The sequence below is a fragment of the Rhinatrema bivittatum genome, chromosome 12 (genome assembly GCF_901001135.1).
Source record: "Rhinatrema bivittatum chromosome 12, aRhiBiv1.1, whole genome shotgun sequence".
Classification (NCBI taxonomy): Eukaryota; Metazoa; Chordata; class Amphibia; order Gymnophiona; family Rhinatrematidae; genus Rhinatrema; species Rhinatrema bivittatum.
In genome coordinates, this window is record NC_042626.1 from 17,825,721 (window position 1) to 17,851,440 (window position 25,720).

The 25,720-nt window shown below is 45.4% G+C and overlaps 1 protein-coding gene across 2 annotated transcripts in view; it reads left to right on the forward strand.

Annotated features, from left to right (window-relative positions):
• The first annotated feature begins 851 nt into the window (after nucleotides 1-851).
• ILRUN (inflammation and lipid regulator with UBA-like and NBR1-like domains) overlaps nucleotides 852-25,720 on the forward strand; it is a 56,106-nt gene continuing 31,237 nt past the window's right edge. Inside the window, exons 1-3 of one of the 2 annotated variants that reach the window (XM_029572822.1) lie at nucleotides 852-1,045; nucleotides 19,697-19,851; nucleotides 23,328-23,525. In XM_029572822.1, coding sequence (XP_029428682.1) covers nucleotides 888-1,045; nucleotides 19,697-19,851; nucleotides 23,328-23,525 — 511 coding nt within the window. In that variant the 5' untranslated portion in view covers nucleotides 852-887. The remainder of the gene's footprint in view (nucleotides 1,046-19,696; nucleotides 19,852-23,327; nucleotides 23,526-25,720) is intronic. The other variant, XM_029572821.1, reaches the window with a different exon arrangement.

The following is a 25,720-nucleotide window of genomic DNA, read 5'->3' on the forward strand; positions in this document are numbered from 1 at the left end:
AATGTAATCCACTTTGAAGCGCTGAAAAAAGTGCGAAAAGCGGAATATATTAAAAAAAAATCTATTCCTGCTCTATTTTACTGTATATTTTCTGCATCAAATTTTTTGTTTGAAATTTCTTGGTAAATACCTAGAAATAATTAAAAACAAATTTAAGAAGATGAAATGAACAAAAGCCAATTACGGAAGACCCAGCTTTTGTAAGTTAAATACAATAATACTTATTTAAAGTTGTTTAGCCTAATACATGCATGTTAGTTGTACTGATCCATAAGTACCAGGCTTCAAAGGATTACTAATGATTCTTCAAGTGTATTAAAAGGAACAAAACAATGTGTGTACATGTAAAACTCTGACACACACGTAATTCTCTCCTGCTGAAGGTAAATTGCTCTCGGTAATAAAAATAAACTCAGTCTTTGCAGTCATTACATCATATGATAAAAACCTGCAGGCACAGGTCCATTCAGGACTGACACAGCCCTAGATTCCTTAGCATAATCCTCTTTAGGTTCTGGGCTTGGAAGCTTTTGACCTCTGGCTATCTTTATTGAGCTTCTTCCGCAGGATGGGATGAGATGGGTGGTTGGGAGGAGGGAAAGATGGCTATGACGTCATCTACACTGTGACGTCTCCGCTGTGACCTGACGTCACGGTGGGCGGGCGCACGGCGCGTTTGCGTGCGTCCGTCCGTCCGTCTGGCCGTAGCTGGCGGGTGACGTGAGGGACGTGCCGGGGCTGGGCATGCCCGGTGCGACGCGGCTGAGTCGCTCGATAATGCGGTGAGGCAGGGGGAGGCCTCGGGCCTACATCCGAGCGCAGACCGGGGCTTGGAGTGGAGGTGGTGGTGGCGACGGCGGGAGGCGGGGTGGGGGGGAAGCGGCGGCATGGAGGGCATGGACGTGGATCTGGACCCGGAGCTGATGCAGAAGTTCAGCTGCATGGGCACCACGGACAAGGACGTGCTCATCTCCGAGTTCCAGCGCCTGCTCGGCTTCCAGCTCAACCCGGCCGGCTGCGCCTTTTTCCTGGACATGACCAACTGGTAAGTGCCGGGCGGCGCGGGTCCGGCTGCAGCGGACGTGGGGGGGGGGAAGGAGGTAGAGGAAGGGAGAGCCATGTGGATCCAGGTGAGAGAAAGAGGGGAAGAAAGAATGCTGGGAAATGATGGGCGGCAAATAAAGGGGAAACACGAGAGAGAGAAGAGGAGGACGACGGGATACAGGGCTTAAAGTGGGGGATGTCGAGAGAGAGTAAAGGGATGGTTGGGTAGAGAAAGCATAGAGGAACCAGAGCTGGGAAAGGGGATAGAGGGGAGTGTGAGGAATAAGAGCGAGGGGGAGGTATTGAGAGATGTGGGCAGGATTAGTGCTGGAGAGGGAGGGACTAGAATGGGGGGGAAAGGGAATTAATGAGAGAGGTGGGATTTGAAACGGGGAGGAAGAGGGGGTATTAGAGCTAGGGGGAATATAGGTGACAGGTAGGGAAAATGAGTCCAGGGAAGGAGAAGCTAGAACTGGAGATTATGTAAGTTTTAGAAAGAAAGCCAATATCTAGTCCCTAAGGATCGGGGTAATTTCAAGGAGAAGGATGGACAAGATATTTTTGGAAGAGGGGGAAATAGAAATTGAGATTAGGGCTAGAATGGGCTAGTTGCGAGAGGGAGAGACTAGAGGAAGTAGAGGTGGAAGAGAGCCCAGGGGGAAATAGGCAAGTGTGGGAGGAGGAAAAACAGAACTAAGGCTCTGTGCTAGAGGGCACAGAGAGCTATGGAGGGGAGGTGGGGTGATAGTGAAGAACTAGAGTTGGCATGGGAGAAACCAGAGCTGGTGGTGGAGTGTAGAAGGATTAGAGCTGGTGTGGAAAGTTGTTTGAGAGTGGTATAATGGAGATCCTGGCACCTGGGTAGCAATTACATGGAATATGATGCTGAGCAGGACCTTGAAATGCTAAATAGGTATAAATCCTGTAGTGTGGAGCTACGGGGTGCCATGGACATTGACTATATGGGTGGGTCTGGTGCCCAGAGAGGGTAAGAGACGATCACAGATCTTGTGAAAACTGAAGATGTTTCAACTTGTAAAATCTGAACATGTATGGAGCAAACTGAAGATGTGATGTTTGAAAATATCTTTTAACAGGGGAGTTTGGGAAAGTAATAGATATTTTAATTTTGCAGATAAATTCTGTAGAATTGTAATTTTTCACGGGAAAGCCGATCCTTTAATTTTTCTTCTGTGTAAAAAATTAAACATTGTACATGTCATGATCAGAAAAATATTTTCTCAGGGAATCTGTAAACTTTATAGGTGTTTCTCTTCTCAATGAACCTTTGCCAGTGATTTCAGGGAGTAAATGAGGGGATGTTGAGCTCCTGTGACTGAGAGATGAAAGAGAATGCTGAATAGAGTAAGATATTTGTGAAGGTGATGGGGCTCTCTAAGAGTTAATAGATCTGCTGAGGGTGTTTTAAGTATATTGGAAATAGAGCCTTCATTATCAAAAAGGCAAAGTGACACGATCCATTCACTGGTGTGGTTTTTAGAATTGCAATGCTCTTGAGCCATAGAGGGGTTAGGAAGGTTTATAGGCCACATAGTCGGGGAGCAATATCCTCTGAGCACTGCCAGGATATGGCAGGATTTTATGAGAATTTTTGAATAATCTGCCTAGTTGCAAAGTCCGCAGGTACTTTTTACCTTTAGGCCTTGTAGTTAATTTGCAGAAGGAAACAGCTTGTGTAAAAATTGCCTATGGAGTTCATGGGTAGAAATTTAGCCATGGCCTTTGCACCTACAGAATCTGCACGCAGATTTTTGCTGGAAACCGATGTCTGTAGATTTGAAAATACAGTCTATTTGCCTTGTTCCAGTCCCATCCAAAACGCTCCAGGGCATGCCTGAAAGTGTACCAGTTGTGAAAACCCATCTGTACTTTTGCCCGCAGTGAGTTGAACAGAAATGACTGTTGACTGGTTTAGATGCCTTTGGAAATTGCCATTGTATGCCTGGATCTTTCACGTTGCATCATATCTCCATTCAACAACATGCCACCATGGTGTGTCCAGATCACACTCCTTCCCATCCAGAGAGTGGAAGGCAGCAGTGTGAGCAATCCTTTTAGGATATGGCAATGCTTGAGCAAAATGTGAATTCTTAAAGTTTGACTCAGCTGGCAGGGACAGTATAAATGTGCCAGGGGTTAGAAATGCCAGGGAAAGGAGAGCAACCAAGAGTATCAAGGGTCCGACCCGCCAGGGAAAAGAGGGTGGCTAGGATTGTGCCAGGGGTCAGATATGCTAGGGAAGAGAGGATACACATGAGTGCCTCAGAGAGGGGAAGGTTCCTGGGAGCAAGGGAATTGTGTTGGAGCTGGGGGTAAGGTCGGAGTGATTGGGGCAGGGTGCTGTGTTTGATGGAGAGTGGGAGGGGCATGTGTGTTGGTGAACACACTCAAGGGACGGTCTGTGAGTTACAGGTTGATGGTAAGGGGAAGGTTGCAGGGGGTTGTGTGTTAGGCAGGACTTCCCAAACCTTAGATCCAGTTGGGTTTTCAGGATATCTACAATTAAAAAAAAAAAAAAGACATAAATTTGCATGCTTCAGAACTTGGTACATGGACATTGATCTCCTGCATATTAATTGTGGATATTATGAGAAACTGGTTGGCTGTAGGATACCTCGACAGGTTTGAGAAGCCCTTGTGTTACGGATCAGATCATATTGGATAGGTGGATGGGTGGCCGGCAGTGCTGGGAATCAGACACATAGGTTTGGAAGAGAGGTATCCACGAGTTTCTTGGGTGGGAGTCATTGGAGAAAATGACAGAAATGTATGATGTTGACTCAGGAGAGTTTATTTATAACTTGCCTATGTGGAACCATGTCAAAGGCCTTGCTTAAATTCCATAAATATTATAACTTGTGCTCTCCTCTGATCCAGCTCTAAGACATTGATCAGATTCATCTGAAAGACCTATCTCTAGTAACGCCATGCTGCATCAGATCTTATAATCCATTGAATTAAAAAAAAATGCACCATCCTCTGTTTTAGCAGCGATTCTATTAATTTACTCACAACAGAGGCCAGACTAACTGGCCTGTAGTTCCCAGTCTCCTCCTTGCTTCTACTATGTGAAGAGGAATCACATCCACCTGTCTGCAGTCCTCTGGAATTACTCCCAGCTCTAAAGAAGCAATGAAAATGATAGCCAGCAAAGCTTCCAGAACTTCTCCGAGTTCCCTACTAACCCATCTAGCTCTTGCACTTTATCTGCTTTTATTTTAGCTAGCTCCTCGTAAGTTTTCTGAAAATTGCTTGAGGTTTATCTCACTTCCAGTCCTGTTTATGTCCATTTTTTGTAGTAACCGTAGAATTGTTGTTGGCTTTAGAGTAACTTCAGAGTGCATTCCTAGCTCCCGGGCTATCGTGTCTATTATGGATTGTAGCTGAGTAAACTCTGGTGCAGGAGGATAAAGTGGCTTTGTCGTTTATTAGTTTGAAGGACAAAGCCTGGAAACTGTCAAACAAGGAAGAAATCTGGGAGTGATAGTCTCAGATGACCTGAAGATATCTAGTCAATAAATAAAGTAACTGGGAAAGCTAGCAGTATGCTCGGTTACATAAGCAGAGAGATCTGTAGGCAAAAGGAGGTCACTAGTGAGACCTCACCTTAAGCACTGTGTTCCGCTCCTTTGTAAGGACATTGTGAAGTGGTTCAGGAAAAGGCTACTAAAATGATATTCTTATAAAGAAAGACTTAAGACACTCAAAGAAGGAATATCTGACAGTCTTCCATAAAGTATGGGAAAAGAAATTCAAGGTCAAACGGTCATAATACAGAGTTGCAGGGAGGGAATGGTCCCAGGAAACCTGAGAAAATACTTCTTTAGAAAGAGGATGTTGGATTCCTGGAATAGCCCACCAGCGAAAGTGCCGACTACCAAAACTGTACTAAAATTGATGTGAATATTTATTCTTGTTAGATCTGATTTTTTTGTATTGCTACTGTACTCAGCTCTCAGTATTGTACTCCGCTTGGAGCATATCTTTTGATGAGATAAGCAGTATATAAGCCTGAATAAATATAATTTACATATATTTGAGACAGAGTACAGGGGTAAGGGCAGGAGGGGATAATCGGGTAGAAATAGAGGAGGGGGCTTAAGGATTTGCTGAAACTTGAGGGAGGAAAACAAGCCAGTGGTGATAGGAAGCTGGGAATTAGGCTTTCAAGGAAGCTGTTGCAGCCTACATGGAGCAACCACGGTTCTAACCTTGACAATAATAAACATGATTTGGACAGATATAGAGGGTAGTGGTAGGAGCAGAGTGGAGAGGTTGGTAAAAGACATTGAGAGAGCTGGTGGGGTGTGTGTGGTTTTTTTTTGTTTGTTTTTTTTAAGTATAGGAATTTCTATGCTCATCTATCTATAGCAATAGGACGATAAATGGGCACAGTGGATTGGGTTAGTTGGTCTTTGTCTGCCGTCAGTCTCTCTGTCACTATGTCCAAGGTGAGAGAGAATCAGTGGAGTTCTTGTCCCAGGAGACTCCCAGTCCTGTGCTGGTCTTATCCACTCTTCCCCTTGGAGTCTTGTTTTCTCTCCTAGGTGTGGGATTCTTTCTTTAGCAGCTGTATTTTAATTGCTGAGTTGGGGTTGGGGGAAGCCAGTATTCTTAGCCTCATATCGTTCATGTATATAATTAGAGCTCATTAAAGTTGGGTTCTGCTATGGGTGATATACCATACTTTACACATCAGCGGCCAGCTGAGCTTTCCAGAGTGGATAATCAGACTGGGGAAATGATTGGTGCGCTTTCCAATGATGTTTTATTGTGTGTCACCGAGTCATCTGCACTGATGCAAACTCTTTCCTGATCTCACTAAATTTCGCTTTCAGTAACTTGTTAGTATTTCCATTGTATGGAAATGTTTGACTCAGATGGCCTGGGTTAGGGCAGTGTGTGTGTGTATGTGTACGTGTGAACTGTAGGCAGGTTCTCCCCATGACAAGATGAGTCACAGAGTATAAAGTCCATTCTGATAAAACTTTTGGAGTTCCCCCCCAAGCTTGCTGGGCTCATGTATGGAACGTCATCACAAAATCCACCATGACATTAAAGGACTTCAAACCCAAATCACATGATGGCACTGTTCACAACTTTGCTGCTCTGTATTAAAAATGACTTGCATTCTGGCCAACCTGTTGGCTCCATAGGGTTTGTGCTGTACACAGTCATGCAGGGGCATTTGGATTTGATTCCAGGTGTAGGCCTTCTGTTCTCTGGACGAGCCAGGCCTGTGGCTACTGCAAAGGCAGTGGTCACAGCCCCTGGATGGGAGCGAGCCCCAGTCATAATGCAGTGGTGACCCCCTGGCTGGGGGCTGCTGTTTCACTGACTTTGCTAAACGAGTTGGGAAAGGATATAAAATAGGGGCAGAATCCCTAGGTAATTACAAGCGAAGGCTTATTGTACGTAGTGCAACAGAGGCCAGTGCCCATAGAGCTGGAAACCCAAGGTTCCGGAGGCCACAAAGAAGAAAAAAAAAAGTTTGCATTCTGCTGCCTAGTTGTGGCATTTTGTTTTTCTGCTTTTGTCTTCTTGAAGGAACATCTGTTGCAGTGTTTCATATTTGCTGTGGCTGGAACATTACCTTTATTCTATGATGCCCTTTTATTTTGTGGCTAAGTCACTTTGTATTGAAGGGCCCCTCTCAGCCAGTTTAACCTTAGATTTCCATTTTATAAGTTATTAATGTGCAGTTCGATGCTGCTGAAAATTAGTTTTTTAAATGACTTCATACGGCATCTCAGCCAGCTGCCACTCAAAGAGTTATGGTCCATTGCAATTTTCTGCTCTCCTGTCCCTGTGTTGTCAGGCCCAGAGTGAGATGTTGTCATTCAGTGTTTCAGACCTGGCCAGCCTTAACTGTGATTGCCTGTCAGCTGAGTCCAGTGGCACCATGATAGGTCTGTTGTTCCTTGTTTCTTGGGAATATAGGGTTTTGTAGATTGTCTGCCAGTTGGAGGCTCCTCTTTTGCTGAGATTTGTGCTTCCAAAAGATATAGAATAAAATCCTTAACCTTCCTGCCTTGTTTCCTATGAATACTGCACAGTGGCTTACAAAATACTTGCTGTGGAAATTCTTCTTTAATGTGGGACCACAAGGAAGCTAATGACTACGTCTCCTGCCTGATTCTTGTAGAGACATGACTAGCTGGAAAAGAAAATATCAACAGATCAAGCAATATCTCCCACGCATATAGTCCTATCTAGGGAAAGGCAGAAGGCTGTGAGGTAAGGGTGCAAAAGCAGTCAGAGAGAGTGGCAAACAGGTCTGGCTATCAGGATAACCAGAGTGATTCTTCGGGAGAGATCCTTGGTTTGAGACGCATAGCTTGGCTTCCCTTCAAATCAGACCCATTTGGGGCCCTCAAGGGCCAGAGCTGTTTTTTGGTTTTTTTTTTTACCACCATCAGTTGTTGACGTAGAACAATTTTGCTGTTGCTGAGTTGCCTCCTTAGCATCCTGGATGCCTTGTCTTTATTCTGCTCTTCCTGCAGCCCTGGACTGATTGATATTAGCAGTCACGAATTCACCTATTTTACTTTGAAATACCTTTATCAGAATTGCCTCGGTTAAGTGGAGTGGTCCAAAATCTTTCCATCTGTACTGTAAAACAAACAACCAAAAAATACTTCCTCCCCCCATGATTGGAAATACATTTATCTTTAAAGAGTGCAAAGCAGAGCCTTCTGACTCTTATCTACCCTTTCATCTTGTAAACAATCCCTCGTAAACCCGTGTCCTGTTAGTCTGCTAAGGATTGCCTCAGGGAAAAAGAACCTTAACAGACCTGGAAACCTAAGTCTTAAAACCCTATTCCCTAATAAAGGGATCATCTCTACCTGCCTGGGGCCTCTCTTTCTGAAGTGGTTTGCTTTCTTTTTTTTCTTTATCTCCTTATTTTCAGACACAGCAAATATAAAACTTTCCGAAAAGCAGATTACAAAATGTCAATGCAAAAATCAAATGGTACAATACAAAGTTACATATATTCTGCCAGTATATTGATGTTGCTTGCTTCTTCGCTCTGGACTCTCTATTCCTGCCTGTGCGTAAAATGCAAGGAATGGCTGGGTGGCACGACCGATTGGGGAGAGAGCTAGAGAATTCCTGACTCTGCCCCTCCAATTTTTTCCTTAGATCGAGCATGCCTGTATGTTAAGAGAAACCTCCAAAAAAGAGTTTAGAATTGCTTGCATGTCAACTTCAAAGAGCGTGTTTTACAACTCCAGGATCTGCATGTGTCTGTCTGAAGCTCCAAGTGTGTGGGTGCCTTGTATTTGCTCTGTGGGAGTGGGGGTAGATGTGTGTGTGTTTGGGGCTCATTGGCGAAGGTAGGGTAGAGTGTGGCTCAGTAGGATTACCAGGGGGGAGTGGGGTGTACTGTACTGTACACTTGTCCTGCTCCCCTCTCCTCCCCCCATGTGTGTGGGAGTGGTGGTAGTGTAGATGAGATGTATGTGAGGTGGTAGTGGCGTAAGGGAGTGGCAGGGTGGTGGGGGCATGTATGTTGGACATAGAGGGGTGATTTTGGGTGTGCGGGTGGTAGTGGACATGGTTAGGGGAATGAGTATGCACTCATTCTCCCTTGCACGGTCCACTTTTCCCTTACCCTCCCTGTGTGTGTAGAGGGTGATAAGAACATAAAGCCATACTGGGTCAGACCAAAGGTCCATCAAGCCCAGTGGCCAATCCAGGTCACAAGTACCTGGCAGGATCCCAAGGGGTAGATAGATTCCAAGCTGCTTATCCCAGGGATAAGCAGTGGATTTCTGCAATTCTACCTTAATAATGGTTAATGGACTTTTTCTCCAGGAACTTGTCCAAACCTTATTTAAATGCAGCTACACTAACAGCTTTCACCACATCCTCTGGCAATGAATTCCAGAGTTTAATTATGTTTTGAGTAAAAAAATATTTTCTCTTATTAATTTTAAATGTATTACCCAGTAACTTCATTGTGTGTGCCCTGGTCTTTGTACACTTTGAAAGAGTAAACAACTGATTAACGTTTACTTGTTCCATTCCACTCATTATTTTATAGACCTCTATGGTAGCTCCCCCTCAGCCGTCTCTTCTCCAAGCTGAAGAGTCCTAACCTCTTTCCCCTTTCTTCATAGGGGAATTGTTTCATCCCCTTTATCATCTTGGTCGCCCTTCTCTGAATTTTTATAATTCTGCTGTATCTTTTTTGTGATGTGGTGCCCAGAACTACATTCACTACTCAAGGTGAAGTCGCACCTAATATTCTGTTTGCTTTCTTGGCTGCTGCTGCTGCACACTGAGCAAAAGATTTCAACATATTTTCAACCTATATCCCTTTCCTGAGTGGTGACTCCTAATGTGGAACCTTGCATTTTGTACTATAATTTGGTTTACTCTTCCCTAAGTGCATCACTTTGCATTTGATGTGGGGGGGCAGGCAATATTAACTATGCTGGGGCTGGGTTGTGTGGGCGCACACTTCCCTGTCAGTCTCCTTTTCCTACCCCTCTTCTCCTCTCCTGTGCATGTTGGGGGGGTTGGGATTGGTGATTGTGGTGGTAGTAGTAGTGTGTGTGTGTGGGGGGTGGGGGGAGCACAGGTGGGATATGTGGGAGGATGGGTGTAGGAGCATAAGTGCCTGTGCCTCACTGTGGGCCAGCAAAGCATATAAGGCTAAAAAGAAGTTAGTAAAAAAAACCTCTGCCCGGAACAACAAGCGCCCATGGGGGAATACGCTACTTCCATTCGTGCTCTGATCGAAAAGTTTGCAAACACTATTTCAAGGAAACAAACTCTCATCTAAGTGCGATGATAGAAAAAATGGCTCGGGTGGTAGAATCAGTCCAAAGCAACATGACGTTCTTGAATGAGCAGGACGTGAAGACAGCGGATCTAGAGAGGACTGCTACGTCTGCTGCAGCCAGATCAGTTGGAGAAAGTCAACAATCCTGAGAACAGATCTTGTCTGTACAGCATCCGGATACTTGGAGTCCCGGAGAAAGCTGAAGGTAGCCATGTGATAAAATCTTTGTCAGATTGGCTGCCCGTCCCCTTAAACTTAGACTACCGTAATCAAAATCGATCCTCCCGCACTGGGAGGGTACCCATGTGCTGTGATCCTCAAACTTCATAATTTTTGAGACAAGTGTCTGATTTGGAATGGCCAGAGAGCTACAGGAATCAGAATTTCAGGATAATTGTATCATGATGTTCCGGGATTTCTCTTCCGATCTGCATTTACAAATGTTAAATGGGCGTTGCAGAAGCTCAGTAGCAGGTATGCCATGCTGTATTTTGCACACTTCCAGTGTGCAGCCTGATTCAAGAGCACACAGCTCTGCCATCTGCTAAGTGATTTGTTTCAATATATGTATATATCTTCCTCTCTAGCTTTTGTTCCTTTTCTCCTGCATAGTTTTTAATATCTTTTCCTCTTAGAAGGGATGTGTTTTTCTGCTGCTGTATAATCCTTTTCTCCTGCATCTGAGTTTATTAACCTAGGCTATCCAATCTCTATATTTTCTCAGTGAACTTGCTTGGGAGGGAGGGAGACTCTTCAGTTTGTGGTCTCAAATGTTTGTGTACATCATCTTTAAATTATTCCTCTCTCAGTCTAAAACCTAGAGAATCCAGCACCAATCCAATGACCAGAACCTGGGCACCAGAAAAAGTGTTTTGCTTTTTGCTGTGGAACCTAATGAAACCGGGGTCAGGATAATTTTGTGCCTGCGTCCCTGGCCGGAAGGACTGCAGGTTTCTTAGCCATATGAATATATGGCTGTGCCACCATGGGACGCGTACTTGTGAGTAATTTGTAAGAACAGGATTTTACTGTGTTATACTTTTAAATATTTCTGGAACCTGTGTATGGAATAGCAATCGGCATGCGCCAGCTGCTAAGAAATAATTTGGCAACAGCCTGCTGAAATTACACCAATTTTCAAAGAGAACTTACACCTGTGAATTGTTTTTGAAAATTACCCTTTTTTTTTTTTTAAATTAGCCTGTGCCTGCTAATCTGTGCAGGCAGTTTGGACAAGGGAAGTTACGCTATATTTTTTAAAATCAAAGCACGTGCGTACATGAAAAAAAACTTGCCCAGACCCCCCCCCCCTCCCCAGGGAGTGCTTCTCCCGAATGTGGGCAAATCGCCATGCGGACATGGCTTACGCACCACACACCTTTCCCCATCTCAGGCGGGCAGGTTTATGGCCTGACCTCTCCACACACAAAACGGTGTTTTATTCGCACGAGGTCAGCTTTATTTTATCCGTCAGTAAAAGTGTCAGTCTCGTGGAGGAGGAGGCTCAGTTAAATGTTTACAGCACGACCGCAGTCTCAGGACAGGCGGACAGACGCTTATAATGTCATGACTGCAGTCTCCTGAGAGCAGGGGGGGGGGGGGGGGTGAATGGACAGTCTCTTGTGTGACTGCTGCTTCAGGCTGAGGAGCATGATATCTACCAGGGCAGTCAATTTTATAATGACTCGAGTCTGTGGAGGCTAGCGACAAAATGTAGCTGCTGGTTTTGAGGTTGGTTAATGTAACGTCACAAGACCCCATATTGGGCTGCCCTTGTGTTTGTGGTCCTGAGACTGCACCTGTCGAGTCCTGCAGGTTGTTGGGATCTGGCGTACAGAATAAGGGTCCTGTGGGCTTCCTCTGTTCCTATTTACCGCTAAATACTCTTTACCGTGACCGCTAACTTGGCTCTGTGTGGGCCCCCCTCTGGGCTTGTAGTGACCTGAAGTGGCCTGGCAGTCCAGCGACCCTGAATGATAGAGATGGCAATTAACCCAAACAGCCCAAAGCAGGCTTCCTGCTGGCCAAGCATTTGCTTTAAGCCATTTATGCACAAGTGACAGTCTGTCCTCATGCCTTTAGGGGCACCTTAATATTCCTTCCAAATAATAGCGTAAAATAATTCATTACATGTTTTGTATGTTTAGGCAAACAAGGTGTGTGATACCTTTTTACTACTCACTTAGTATATTTATTTATTTATGTTTTAGAGTTCTGTTGCCTTCCCTGCAGAAGGAGCCTGAGGTTTCCTAAATATGCAGGTTGCATTATAACTGCGGAGGGTGGGAGTTGTTTTTAAAGCTGCAGAGTAAAAAGGGGGGGTGTGTATGAGTGGAGGGGATTGGTTGATGTTGCTTCTGGGCTTAATAGCGTTGTGCCTATAATTGAGATCCCCAGTTTTCAACGCCGACTGCTATGGAACTGGACCTCAGTAGTTAGGGGGCTGCGAGCCAGGTTCAAATCCTTGTGACCTTGAGCAAGTCACTTCTCCCTCTATGTAGCTCGTGAGCCCTCTGGGGATGGGGAAATACCCACAGCACCCGAATGTAATCCGCTTTGAAAGCGCCTGAAAAGTGGAATATAAATGAACAAATATTTGCCCAGAGGGGAGAGAACTGAATTTACCGCTATCGGAGGACTCTGTTTGATAGGGCCCTGTGATGCATTCTGGCACAGCCTGTGGCATCTTGCAGGGTTTCGTGAGTGAGTTTGAAACTTGCTTCTCGCCTGTTTTTGCTTCATCTCCTCTTGATACGTTGACCAGACGTCCGTTTCCCCATTTCTCTTTCATTTGAAAATTCTCACACTGAAGACGCACTGAATGCAAGGGGTGGAAAAAACAGTTGGAAAGCTCATATGCCGGCCAAAAAGTTTTAGGAATAATGGAGATATATATATCTTTTGCTTGTAAATGTTTATTTTTGTAGCTTTTATTTTCTCTTTGCTTTATTTTCTCTTTATTTTTACTTTTTCTTTGCTCTACTTGACATTTCCGTCACACTACTAGATGTATGCAGCAGGTACGCATACTCTCTCCAGGCACTCCTCATCTCATAACCAGGTGAACTCGTTCTCCCTCTCCCTCCGGCCTCTTCTAGTAGACGGGGGCAACCCCAGGCCTGGCTGATGGCTGCAGCAGTGTCTCTTCACCATAGTGTTGCTGTCTCCTTGGGCGGGTGAATATTTGTAGGCACGTTGCATTTTTCCAGCCTTGCTGAGTACAGATTATTAGGTGGTGCTGGGGCGGGGGCACACCACACATAATATAGAGCAGAGCCCCGATGAAGTGATAGAAGACACAGCAGGATGGCATCACAGGTGGCGGAGGAAGAGCAGGTCTTCTTGATAGTGGAGCTGAGAGCGGATTCAGCCAACTCCATGCATTGTGGTGTGTACAGGAACCGTTTGAGCCTGGAGCTCTTTCTCAGTTCACTTCAGTGAAGTTAACTCATTTTTATTTATTATTGGTTTATATTCCGCTTACGTTCAGGTACTATAGGTGTTTCCCTGGTCCCCAGAGGGCTCGCACAATCTGTTCCTGAGGCAGTGGAGGGTAAAATGACTTGTCCAAGGTCCCAAGGAGCGGCAACGGGGATTTGGATCCTGGTTTCCCGGGATCAAAGAGGCTGCTTCTGGGTTCAACAAGCACACGGTCTTCTCAGTTGGCCCAGTTGATGCTGCAGCAACAAAGCCAATTGAATTTAACCCAAAGCTGCCAAAGGGACGTAACTCGGATTAATACCAAGACTGAGGATTTGGAGCCAGAAATTGTTGCGTTCCAGAATAATGTTGGGACTTTATCAAAAGGCCGTTTGATTTTACAAAATAAAGTTGAAATGTTCGAAAACGCTGAAAGATGGTAGAATCTCAGGCTGATTAATTTTCCCTGAAAAAATGTGGTACCTCCTTTGCCAATGCTAAGGAAATACTTTTTGGAAGTGCTGAAAATTCCTCGGCCTTTATTACCACCTATTACTAAATCCTATTTTTCCTGATGTGTTTTATTGAGAGCTGGGGTTCTGCAATTGGAAGGTCTATTTAGGATTAACCTCCCTTGTAAATGTGGTGGTAAGCTTCAAGGTGTGAAATGTTTTACTTTTTTTTTTTTAATACTCTTCAACCAGTTAGTTTCATTTCTTCCTGGCAAAGCCAGAGGATATCACCTCTCCCCCTAGCTCCACGGGAGTCCTCTTCAGTGGGAGATTGTGAGTGGTAGTTTTCTTGCTCTGTAGCTTCAGGGCCATTTAGTTATTTTACTTTTACGGTCTGGGGAACTGAGATGCACAGAGTTGGCTCAAGGCAATCTGCTGCCTGAGGCCAGGGATGACATGGTGCCCTGCCACCCCGCCCTCTCTCTACTCCCCCATAGGCTCCCTCTCTCTGGCACCACACATGCTCTCTCTCACACAAGCCCCCTCACGCATGCGCGCTCTCTCACACAAGCCCCCTCACGCATGCGCGCTCTCTCACACAAGCCCCCTCACGCATGCGCTCTCTCTCACACAAGCCCTCTCATGCATGCGCTCTCTCTCACACAAGCCCTCTCACGCATGCGCGCTCTCTCACACAAGCCCCCTCACGCATGCGCTCTCTCACGCCCCAAACTCGCAATCTCTCACACACACGCAAGCAAGCTGCCTCTCTCCAGTCTTTGGCCGCTGCCGGCCTGAGCTCCAGGGGTGGCCCCTAGCTGAGCCTCTCTCTCCGTTCTTCAGCCATCCGAGCTCAGCAGCCCCGAGCCTCTCTGCATTCTTTGGCCACCACCGGCCTGAACTGAGGCAGCCACGCCAAGGGCAGGCAGGGTGAGGTGGGTGTCACAGCAGCGTTCCGAGAGGGGCATTTTTTTGCCCCTCTCAGAACGCCGCCTCACTCAGAGGCCCTCTCAGAGGGCCTCTGAGTGGGGCATTTTTTTGCCCCTCTCAGAGGCCGCCTCACTCAGCCTCATTATAGATCCGCCCTCCCGGATAAGCATGGCGGTAACCTGCACGGAGCAGCAGTTACTACCCTTAACAGAAGGCATGGGATCTGGCTGTGTTTTGCATGTGTGACTGAAGTGAGTTATTCCATTAGTGTGTAGTTTCTATGTAGGGATCTATAGCAGCTTGGCTTGTTTTGTTTTCCTAATAGGGGGTGTATTAGTGTTTAGGCCTGGAGTAATATTTGTAGTAGTAATTTTCATTGGTAGGGTTGTTGCTGTTTGAGTGCTGGCAGTTAGTGCTAGTTTTGTATAGAAATTCTTTTTTCTTGTGGCTCTCTGAGGGTTATGCCCAAGACCCCTTACAGTAGGCCTAATACCATATAGATTCCCAGCGTCTCTTGCTTTTTTGCAGGGTTTTCTGGTTGGCACCTCAGCAGTGTATGTAAATATAATATACATATTGGAAGTGATATTTTTACTTCAGAGTACTGTGCTTTGAATGTTCTTTTTCATGCAAAATATCTATTAAATGCATAATTTTTTTTTTTATTTTTTTTTAATTGCATTTTAAGTTATTTACACAACATATCATTGTGAAATGAAAATTTAGAATGATACATAACAATTATACAACAACTTTAGAAAACCCCCCAGAAAGGTAAACAAAATAAACTGTTTATATCATCCTGCTAATAAGAAATTGTAGGGGGGCAGATACATATACATTCTCTGAGCGAGAGAATCTTAGGAAAAATGAAACAAGAATTTAATGGCGAATATGAGGACGCCTACTTGTTCCTTCTGCATTGCTGATTCAGCTGCCTTGTGTGAGTCTATGAAAAATCTTAATTGAGAAGGTTCAAAAAATACGTAAACCAAGTTTTGAAAATTAACTACGCATTTACACGGGTAACGTATAACAATTTTAGAGCAGATAGTTAAAGCTTCATTTCTTAATTCAATGAACTTTTTTCTCCTCTCCTGGGTCGGCCGGGTAATGTCGGGAAAGATCCAGATTTTCTGGCCATAGTATTTTTCCTGTCGTTTCCGAAAGAACATTTTCATCACATTATTTTTTTCTGAAGCAAAAGTGAAGGTCACAAATAATACACCTCTATTTGTAACAGTGTCCTCTGTGGATAATTCTAACAAGTCTGATATATTCATCTGTGCCGAGGGCTGCTCTTCCTCCTGGCCAACCTCACTTTTTTTCTTAGGAGGTAAATAATAAGCTTTAACAATCAACGGAAATGCATAATTTTTAATTGTGTGTGGTGGGGTGTAAGGCTATAAAGTTTTCCTAGGGCCTCTAATACCCTTGCACCAGCCAAGGGCATCGCTGTACAAACATTTAACAGAGTCTCCCAACTCGTGGTGTCGTGTGTTGTGTAAAGGGAGAGGGCGTAGGTTTTTCACTTGGCCGTAGACGTCTAATTGCCTGGCCACTGCTCTGGGCGGGAGCTTGATGCGCAGCTCCTACCGCATCGGCTGCATCCCACGGGCTCTCTCAGCTCGGCCGTGCAGGATGCTGGAAAATGTGTGGCCTGGGGCAATCGCCCCGCCCCCCCCCCTCCAAGGACAGCCACGCCCCTCATCACTGGGGCCACGTCCACCTGTAGCATCTGAAGGTTTTCAATGAAAAAAAGCGGGGTCGTCTTAATGGATTCCAGTTTTAGAAACGTGACCTCTTGGGGAGCTACCAGCTTTGAGCAGAGCCCCAGTGCCAGCGGTGCACCCAGTAACTAATGTTCTGGAGAAAGCTGACACGGCGTGTGACCCTGAGGGGAGACAGAAGGTCAGGCACCCTTGATAAGAGAAGTATCGGACGGTGCTTTAAAAGAGCTAAGCCTATTTCCGGCAGCTTTAAAGTGAGCAGTCAAAGAGTTTGTAGCAATGTGGACTTGGTGATGTGAGGCTGTTTCAACAGCATGGAAAGTTTCTTGGTTCAGCTTGAAATAATTCTGGTGCCAGCTAGGGGTGGGAAAATATTTAGTAAATTGAGGTGCCAGCCAAACATTTTAGAAGCCAGCAACATTTCTAGTTTTTGCTTTTTTGGGTTGGTTTTTTTTTTTATGGCTATTTTTGTTCTTTATTTTTTGTCTGTTTTTTAGCATTTTCTTTTTCTTGTTTTCTTTGTCTTTATTTTTGCATTCCTTTGCTCTCCAGGTACTCTCCTCCCCCATCTCCCTCCATCCCTTGCTTCCAAGCCTTCTCCCTTTACCCACACCACCTTCCCCTGCAGTCATCGATGGCCGAGCCCTGCCGGCAGCAGCCGTCACAGCCCTCACCTTCCGGCCCGGCCCAGATTCCCTGTTGTGGCTGTACCTGTTCCGTTCAGCCCTGTGTCAGGCCTCAGCCCTCTGGTGATTGTATGTTCATAAGGAGTCTGAAATATTCTTCTCCAGATGCATTTGGCCACACATCTGGAGCGATGTAGATCTAAGAGGAGCCCGACTGCAGGTGCAAGCTAAAGGTCACCTGGGTTCAGTTATAATGCAGTACACAGCAGTGGCACAGTTTCTGCATTTTGTTTTCTTACCAGTGCTTACCAGTGACCAGGAAGACTGGTGTATCCAATACTTTCTGCCACTGCTGTGATTATTATGCGATGGCGCCGGTTCTGGCGTTCAGCCGCTCCCCACCCAGCTGTGGAGAAACCGCCTGCTGCAGTGCTTAGATACAGGGGGCACAGGTGTACTGTTGGGTGCCAAATAATTTTGTTGCCTCTGTAATTGAGCTGGTGTACCGCAGACCCCCTCCCCCACCTGTCAGGAGTCTGAGCTCTGGACCCCAGGCTCGCTCTCACAGTAAAAGTCTTCTCTGCAGTATCATTTCTTTGTAACCATTTTTACTCCCAGGCCATGTTTAATGCCATGGAGTAGCAATTTTTTAAGTAGGAGGCTTATTCTGCTTTTAATTTATTTATTTAAAAGAATTTGTAAACCGCAAATTAAACAGGATCTGTCTGGCTAAGCGGTTTACAAAAATAAACATACATAATAAAATACGCAAAAATTAAAACAGGCATAATATATCAAATAAAACAACACATCCAAAAACATTAAAACTAATAAAAAAAAACCTACTTCTTAAAAAGATTAACAAAATCAAAAAACAAATTTGCTGTGTTGATAACTGAACCATACACTACCAACCAATCACTACAACGTTTTACTTCTTGTTAATCTTTTATCTTTCCTCTTACTCTACGCCCAGTTAGAAAAACCCCTGTTTTATTGTAACTTATTCTTCTATGCACTTGTTATATTTTGTAATGTATACTCTTATGTTTTAGTTATGCACATTATAATGTATTGCTCACCCCTTGTTTTATGTAAACCGACATGATACGAACTTCCGTGAATGCCGGTATAGAAAAACACAAATAAATAAATAAATAAAATAATGTGTTCAATAAACTGAAAGAGTTGTTAGGTAATGTTGTATGCAGCGGCAAAGAGATGTTTTGCACTTGGACTGGTTTTTGAACCTGGTGTAATGCTGTTGAGCAGTGGGTGGGAACAGCTCTGAAATGTGCTTGGTCATCCTAGGCTGCTGCCTGGTTTGCAGAGAACCCGCCTTGCGCTTTGCTCAATTCCTGGAGTAACGGCCTCTCCGGGAAGGCAGCAGGTGGGAGGTGTGGATGGGTGCAGCACGACACTGCACACACCTTCTGTACGCTTGCTCCTTCGGGTTGTAGGCCTAGATTTTCCCCTTTGCACACGTGGAGTTGTTGTTCTCATGTTCTTAGGGGAAATCAGTGGGAAGTATTTTGCAAATGTTGAATTCCAAGCCTGGCCTGGTCCGGAGCTGACAGCTGTTCAGAGCCCTGTACAGAACTAGCGCAGCATGTTCGAAAGAGAACTCACGGCTTTTCCTTTTTGATTTGTAAAACTATTAATATTTCATAGAAGGCTGTGTTAATAGTGGCTTTCGTTCCACCTTATTAGTCTACTGTCTTTTCAGGTACTTAAGTCCTGCCCCACTTTTTTTTCTTCTATTGCCCAAGGCTTTGGTTATAATCTAAAATTCTGCTTCATTCTCTCCACTTCACATATAGCTAGCCCAAGCTTACATGCTGGAGAGTTGGCTGTAACCAGGAAGCTCGCAGACACTTCTTTATCACCATGTCAAACGTTTTTATAGATAATATTTTTCCTGACCTAAAACGTCCCTATATGTGTCCTAGCTATGCTTCCCCCATTAAATTGCATGTTTGGTCTCCAAATTCCTTAGTTTTAGAGGGAGAAAGATCTCTTTTGGCAGATGAAGAATGGAACTGGGCTGACCCCTAAGGGCCCGTTTGGAGTGTCTTGTCAGCCGGGTCCTGCCGGACTCTGAAGTGCCATAGAGCTCTGTGTGCAAACCTCTGAGATGGGGCGGGGGAGGAGGCCAGCGGTGCCAGCCACAGGAGCGCACCCCTCAGGGATTTCTCTCCTGGTCGGCAAGCATGCTTGACTCACTTTGGCACGCTATCCGGGCTTGGGGAGGAAGAGAGTTTAAAAAAAAAAAAAAAGTATGAAACTGAGGTTTCTCTCAGGTATGAATTTGCTTTTCTCTGATTGTAGCTGTGTAGGATTCTGATGGCAATCATCACCACAGCGCCCAGTTTTCACCTTGCTTCGTATGAGTGGCTGAATAGGAGGAACTTTAAATAAAACATACGTAAACTCTGTCGGAAAATAAGATCCAAACGATTGTTGTAGGTGCTGTATGAATTAACAGATAACTTTTACATTTTAAATGTTTAAGAGAATGGTGAAAAGAAATGGTGAGGGTTGAGATTCCTGGGCACTTTTAATTTGGCTGGAACTGTTGATCTTGCCTTGTTCCTCATTCCAGGATATGTGAGCACTGTCCCAGGAATGGCATCGCCGTGTGCCCACCTCTCACCCACTTCTCACCCTCTGTTTTTCCAGGAACCTGCAAGCAGCCATAGGAGCTTATTATGACTTTGAGAGCCCAAACATCAATGTGCCCTCCATGTCTTTTGTGGAAGACATCACCATAGGAGAAGGGGAATCCATCCCCCCCGACACCCAGTTTACCAAAACGTGGAGGATACAAAACACAGGTAAGAGGAAATGTGCGGAGGCGTGCACTACCCTTTAAGAAAGCAAATGACACACAGACACACTCTCTCTCTTCTCTTTCTTTAACAAAACAGGGCTGGGGTGCACCTTTTAAAGAATAAGCTCATTGAAGGGTAGTAGCTGAGATAACTTACAATAAAGTCCCTCTCAAACAATGGCAGAAGAGCTTTGAGTGGTCTGACAGAACTGCTTTTTTAGGACATGCGAAGAAAGCACAATTTAAGGTTTTGCAGAGATCTTAGTCCCGCAGTTATGAAGACGAGGATGTTGCTATCTTCAGTATGTTTAAGATGTATTTCAGGAACCCTAATATATTATTTGTGAGACTATTATTTATTCCTTGTAGCTGTCTGTAATTAATCTCATAAATACCCAGTGTTCACTTGGCTTTCTGTGTTGGGAGACATGAGTGATATAACTCACTTGGAAAGCCATATTGAAGTGTGAGTCATGGCACAGCAGCACAACCTCTCTCTGCTCCATGTACAGAGCGATGGCTGCCTTTTATGTTAGAGGCTGCAGAGATGGATAAAACTGACATTCTGATCTAATGATGCACAGCAAGCAGAGAAAGCTTTCAACAATCGACTTGGGGGGAGGGAAAAAATAATTTAGCAAACATTTTAAGGGATCAGAAACCGGCCTTTCAGGAATGGCCCATCTGAATATGTGGCTCTCTTCGGAGAGGAGAGGATGGGTGTCAGTTTTGTCTGTAGTCTCGCACTCCTATCCAGCTGTAGCTGAGTTTAAAAAAGGATTGGATAAGTTCTTGGAGGAGAAGTCCATTACCTGCTATTAATCGAGTTGACTTAGAGAATAGCCCCTGCTATTACTGGCATCAGTTTCGTATTCTCCCTGCTGGTGCTACACGAGCTGTTGATTGCTTGGGTCTCCTCTAGTTGACTGCCTTTTGTATTTTTTCTGTTCAGAGTGCGCCAAGGATGTTTTAATGCAGCCATGGTGAAGGTGGAAGCTTGAAAGAGTCCCACTTTTATGTTTTGGTATAATGTATTCTTCTTTCACCAGTAAAAAGCTTTGGAGGGAAAAAAAATCCCCAGCACAGTATGTGCCTGGAGGGTATGCTAGGAACACCTTGTAATAAAATGCAGGTTTTCTCCTTGCCACCTGACCAGGCCATTCTTGGTGTACGTTTGCTCACAAGGATTTCACCATTCAGTTATTCTGTTACTCTTGTGTAAGTCCAGGTACAACTGGACGCAATAAAACATGCTGGCAATTCATTATTGGCTATCCCAGCTCAGATTTCCATTAGATCTCTTCACAGTGCATCTCCAGCTATAGCTGGAGGCAAGCAAGCCCATGAAGTTCTTGCATTGTGTCTTTAGCTTGGCGCTGAATACCGGTTTTAAAGAGATCGGCCTGCCGTTCCAAACGAGTCCCATTGCTGTGCTTGGAGACGGTCCTAGGTGACATGTAATCCAATTTCCAAACAATCTTTTTCATTTCTTGGCAGGGCTTGGCCTGTCCAAAATGAACTTCTTTTGGATAAGTTTATCTTTGGACTTTGAAAACATTAAAGAAATGGAAGCAGTTGTGAACTGCGATCAGACTGCTGCTGTACTCCTGGCCCTTGGAGGCTGAATGTGAGCAAGCCTACCACTCGTCAAAAGGTCACAAGGGAGCAGCTTTCTGATGTGGAGTACACTCCTCATTCCTCCCTGCTAGGGCGTTGCAGCAGTCCCAGTGCTGCTCTAGCCAGGTGTGGGTAAGGCGTGGCTCTCCCACGACACAGCCTGCCTGTACTGATGCTCTACCCAAATTCTCAAAAATAGCCAATTAGCACCAGAGTACCAGCGTGGCTGAGAGCCTTTCCTCTGTCTTGGAGTCCACCTGTCCTGAAGCTCAGGTTTAGAGATGTTCCCGTGTAGCTGTCAGCCTGCTGAACGGCGAATATGAAATGATAGAGGGGAATGACATGAAGCCATCACATCCACTGCCAACAGATGGTGAACGCAAATCTTTTGTTCAGTTTAAAAACCACTGGAACTATGCATAGCACCCTTCCCCCTGCTCAGAGAGGGGATGAATGATACCTGGTTCTGAGCTGCCTGTGTTATATAGCACTGTCAACACCGTGAGCACAATTCTGGTAGAGTCTCGCATGTATTCAAAGCCCAGGATGCTAAGAATGTAGGAGATCTCTGCTGGAAATATTAATCCATTGAAAGGAAGTAGGTAAAATATTCCCAGGCTTTTGTCCTCCAGCTGCTGAAAACACACCCAGCTTATTGTGACGGTTTGTGTAAAAGGTGCGCTCTTGCTTAAGATCCCTTTGCACTTGGAGACAGAGCCTTTTAAGATCTGCCGATGTGGCATTCTGTAGACCCCGTGCTAGGCTCCCTGTTTCACAGGCAGAAGATGCATGGCTGCGATTCTTTACTCGGAGTGCTGTGATGTCTTGGGGGGCACCCTGCTCAGTAAAGATGCTGTGATGATGTGTTCAGTGCATTCCCTAGGATTCCAGTTCCCTCTCTCTTTTTTTTTTTTTTTTCTCCTCATCACCATTTTCCCCGGTGCTTACAACAGGCACATCAAGATCTCCTGTTGACTGAGCACAGAACATGAAACTTTCTCTAGAGGGTGCAATCTTCAGTGTCGTCTTAAGCCAGTGAAATCAACCCCATGGTATAGAGTTTTTATCCCAAGTGAATCATGATGCTGCTGAACTTGATGGACAGAATATTTATTTGAGGTTGCGTCTGCTGCAGCAAGCTGGGTGATCCAGTAATCCTAGGGCACTCAGTGTGTAGCTTACCCTGGATATGTGTGTGGTGCTGGTCTCTGGGAATCTCTGCAGCTTTTCATATACTCGAGCTGGGTAGGAATTTGGAAATGACATGAAAGCTCCTACCAGTGACTCCATTTTACCACTCTAGTTGCTTTGTATGTCCTGGGATATGCTAAATCCAGATAGAAAGCAGTTTCCCCTCTGCTCTGTGTTGGAAACCAGAAAAACAGGTCAGATCATGCAGTGGTAAGTATAGTGTATGCACACGTACCATGATCCGTTCTAACTTATGTGTTTATCATGTAATTGAAAACGTGCTTTCCGAATTTGCAAATAAAAGCGGAATAGAAGGGAATCTAGTCTGAAGTGGTTTTCATTAAAAAAAATCTGATTTGCCCTGTGATCACTATGGCTAAGAGAACTGCCTCTCTACTAGAGAAAGGAGCTGCCTTGCGTGGTTCCCATGTCTCTGTATATCCAAGTTGTTCCCCATCTAGCTAGCAGTGACAGGCTGAGGTATATCCTGGAAAATGGTTCTTTGAGTGCCAGGGAGTCATAGATTTGCTAAATAAATGGCAAAAAGCATAGAATCAAATGCCGGGGGAGGGGGATCACACAGCTGGCAGTGAACAGGCACAAGTTGTTTTAGGATGTTGATTTGTATTATTGCTCACATCTATACCTTTTCTTCCTTCCGCTGGATCCTAGGGGCAGAGGCGTGGCCCCCAGGAGTTTGTCTGAAATACGTTGGTGGAGACCAGTTTGGCCACGTCAACATGGTACTGGTTCGGTCGCTAGAGCCCCAGGAGATGACAGATGTCAGTGTCCAGATGTGTAGCCCAAGCTCAGCTGGAATGTATCAGGGACAGTGGCGCATGTGCACTGCCACAGGACTCTACTTTGGAGGTAAGAGCACTCAGTATGGCATAGACTGTCCCATGCTCCGTGACATCAGTTTTTTGTACATGGTCTGCACTAGTTTGATTCTTTGATTTTGGAACTGGGATGCAGTTTTATTGTGTTAAAACTTAGGGCAGAGTTTTGAGAATTAGTAGAGAAATGTATTTAAAAAATGGAGTCTAGGAGTTTTCTGCAAGGTACCTGGGCTGTGATAAAGAAGCTTGCTTCAGTTTGCTGGTCACTACCTGGTGCCTTTTACATAGTGCAAAAAACGTGTGCATGTTAACTGCTATGCAAAAGGTACCTTGCACTCATCCAACCCTTCTCCTCCCAACAGAATTCAAACTCACTTTATTATCAGCTTTGGCATCTCCATGTATTCAGATTATCTACCATATAAATGGGCTTGCACCGATGTGCCGCAAATGCGCTGTAGAGAGCAGCTCTACTGCGCATGCACGAGAGCACGTCGGTCAGAGGGGAGCCCAGCGGACGGCTGTCTTGGAAACAGCGAGGAGGAGCAGCGGCGGCAGCACAGGAGGTCTCCGGGGGGTCTCCCTCGCGCGCAGGGAGAAGCGGCGGCACAGACACAGAAATGGGAGGTCGCCGGGAGTCTCTCTCTCTCTCGCGCGCCTCATCACTGAACATCGGGCGGGCCAGCAACGAGCCCGGTGGAGAGGCGCGCACACGAGAGAGAGACCCCCGGAGACCTCCCATGGAGCAGTGGCGGCGGTATCTAAGTGTCAGGCGGGCCAGAGAGAAGAAGAGGGAGTGGAGGAGGGCTGAGGGAGAGGGACGGGGTTGTGGAGGAGGTGGGAGGGGAAGGAAGAGGATGTAAGTGGGGAGGGTAAAGTTGTGGAATACAGAAAAAGGGAGTGGAGGAGGGCTGAGGGAGAGGGAAGGGGTTGAGGAGGTGGGAGGGGAAGGAAAGGGAAGATGAGAAGGGATGGAAGGAAGAGGATGTAAATGGGAAGGGTAAAGTGGAATAGAGAAAAAGGGAGTGGAGGAGAGCTGAGGGAGAGGGGGGAAGGAAAGGGAAGGTGAGAGGGGAAGGGAAAAGGATATGACTGAACAAGTGGGAAGGGTAAGAAGTTTTGGAGAAGAGAAAAAAGAGTGGAGGAGGGCTGGGAGAGGGAAGGGGTTGTAGATGAGGTGAGAGAGGATGGAAGCAAAAGGGAAGTTGTGGAGAACAGAGCTGCTCCAACCGTGCCAGTCTGACCAATGGAATCTCGCCCGTTTTAACGGGCTTAATGGCTAGTTATTATATAATTAAATTTGGTTAAACTGAGGAATGTGGTAGTAAAAGCCCTGACCAAGACCAGACAGAAATAGAGGGCAAAGCCAAGATCCAGTCTCATAGCCTGCTAGGGATGTGCATTCGTTTCATACGTTTCCTGTTCAGGCATGTAATATGAAATGTATGAAACGAATGCACATCTAATTGGCATATAATGGGAAACGTATGAAACGAATGCACATCCCGGAGCTCACTTGTGATGGTGAGCTTCTGCTGAATTGTGGTCTAATACCCAATAACCCCTGGTTAAAAGGGGCCCACTAAGCAATGGGGGAAAACCAATTCCATTTAATCAGGCTTGAAACAGATGCAGGGAGAAGTTTGGTGATCGAGCAGGCTCTGTGGTGGTGAAACAGCTTGGGATGACTGGGCAGATTTGGTGGGCCAGAAGAACTTCATCAGCCGAAAACTACTGTTACTGTTTTGAGATTTTGCTTGAACTTTGGGCACATGTTTAGAGGTAATAACTTGCTTGAACTTTCAAGTGCCATCTCCTGTGTCCACTGTGCCACACTACAGAGATGAGGATGAAGTTTGGTGACGTGATGGTGCCCAATTCCTGGCTTCTAACCAATGCTGACATTCTTCATACCGAATGTTGTACTTGAAAGAGGCTTTATGCTCTGGCCTGACCTTTCTTCCCCTTGATTGAAGCCTCATAAAAAGTAGCCATGTTGTTCAATGCTTGTGTTTGGTCAACGTCACTTGTGCAGCCATACAGTTGTATAGCCCCATAGTGTGACACCTGAGCGATTTTACACAAAGACCTTGCAAACTGAATCTTTGTGCAGGGGCTAGCAGTCCTAAATAAAATGAGGGTAAAGCCAGACATCCACTGGGGGGGGGGGGGGCGGGGTCAGTGGCATTGTATCTGGAATTAAATAGGGCAGATTGAATGGGTCTT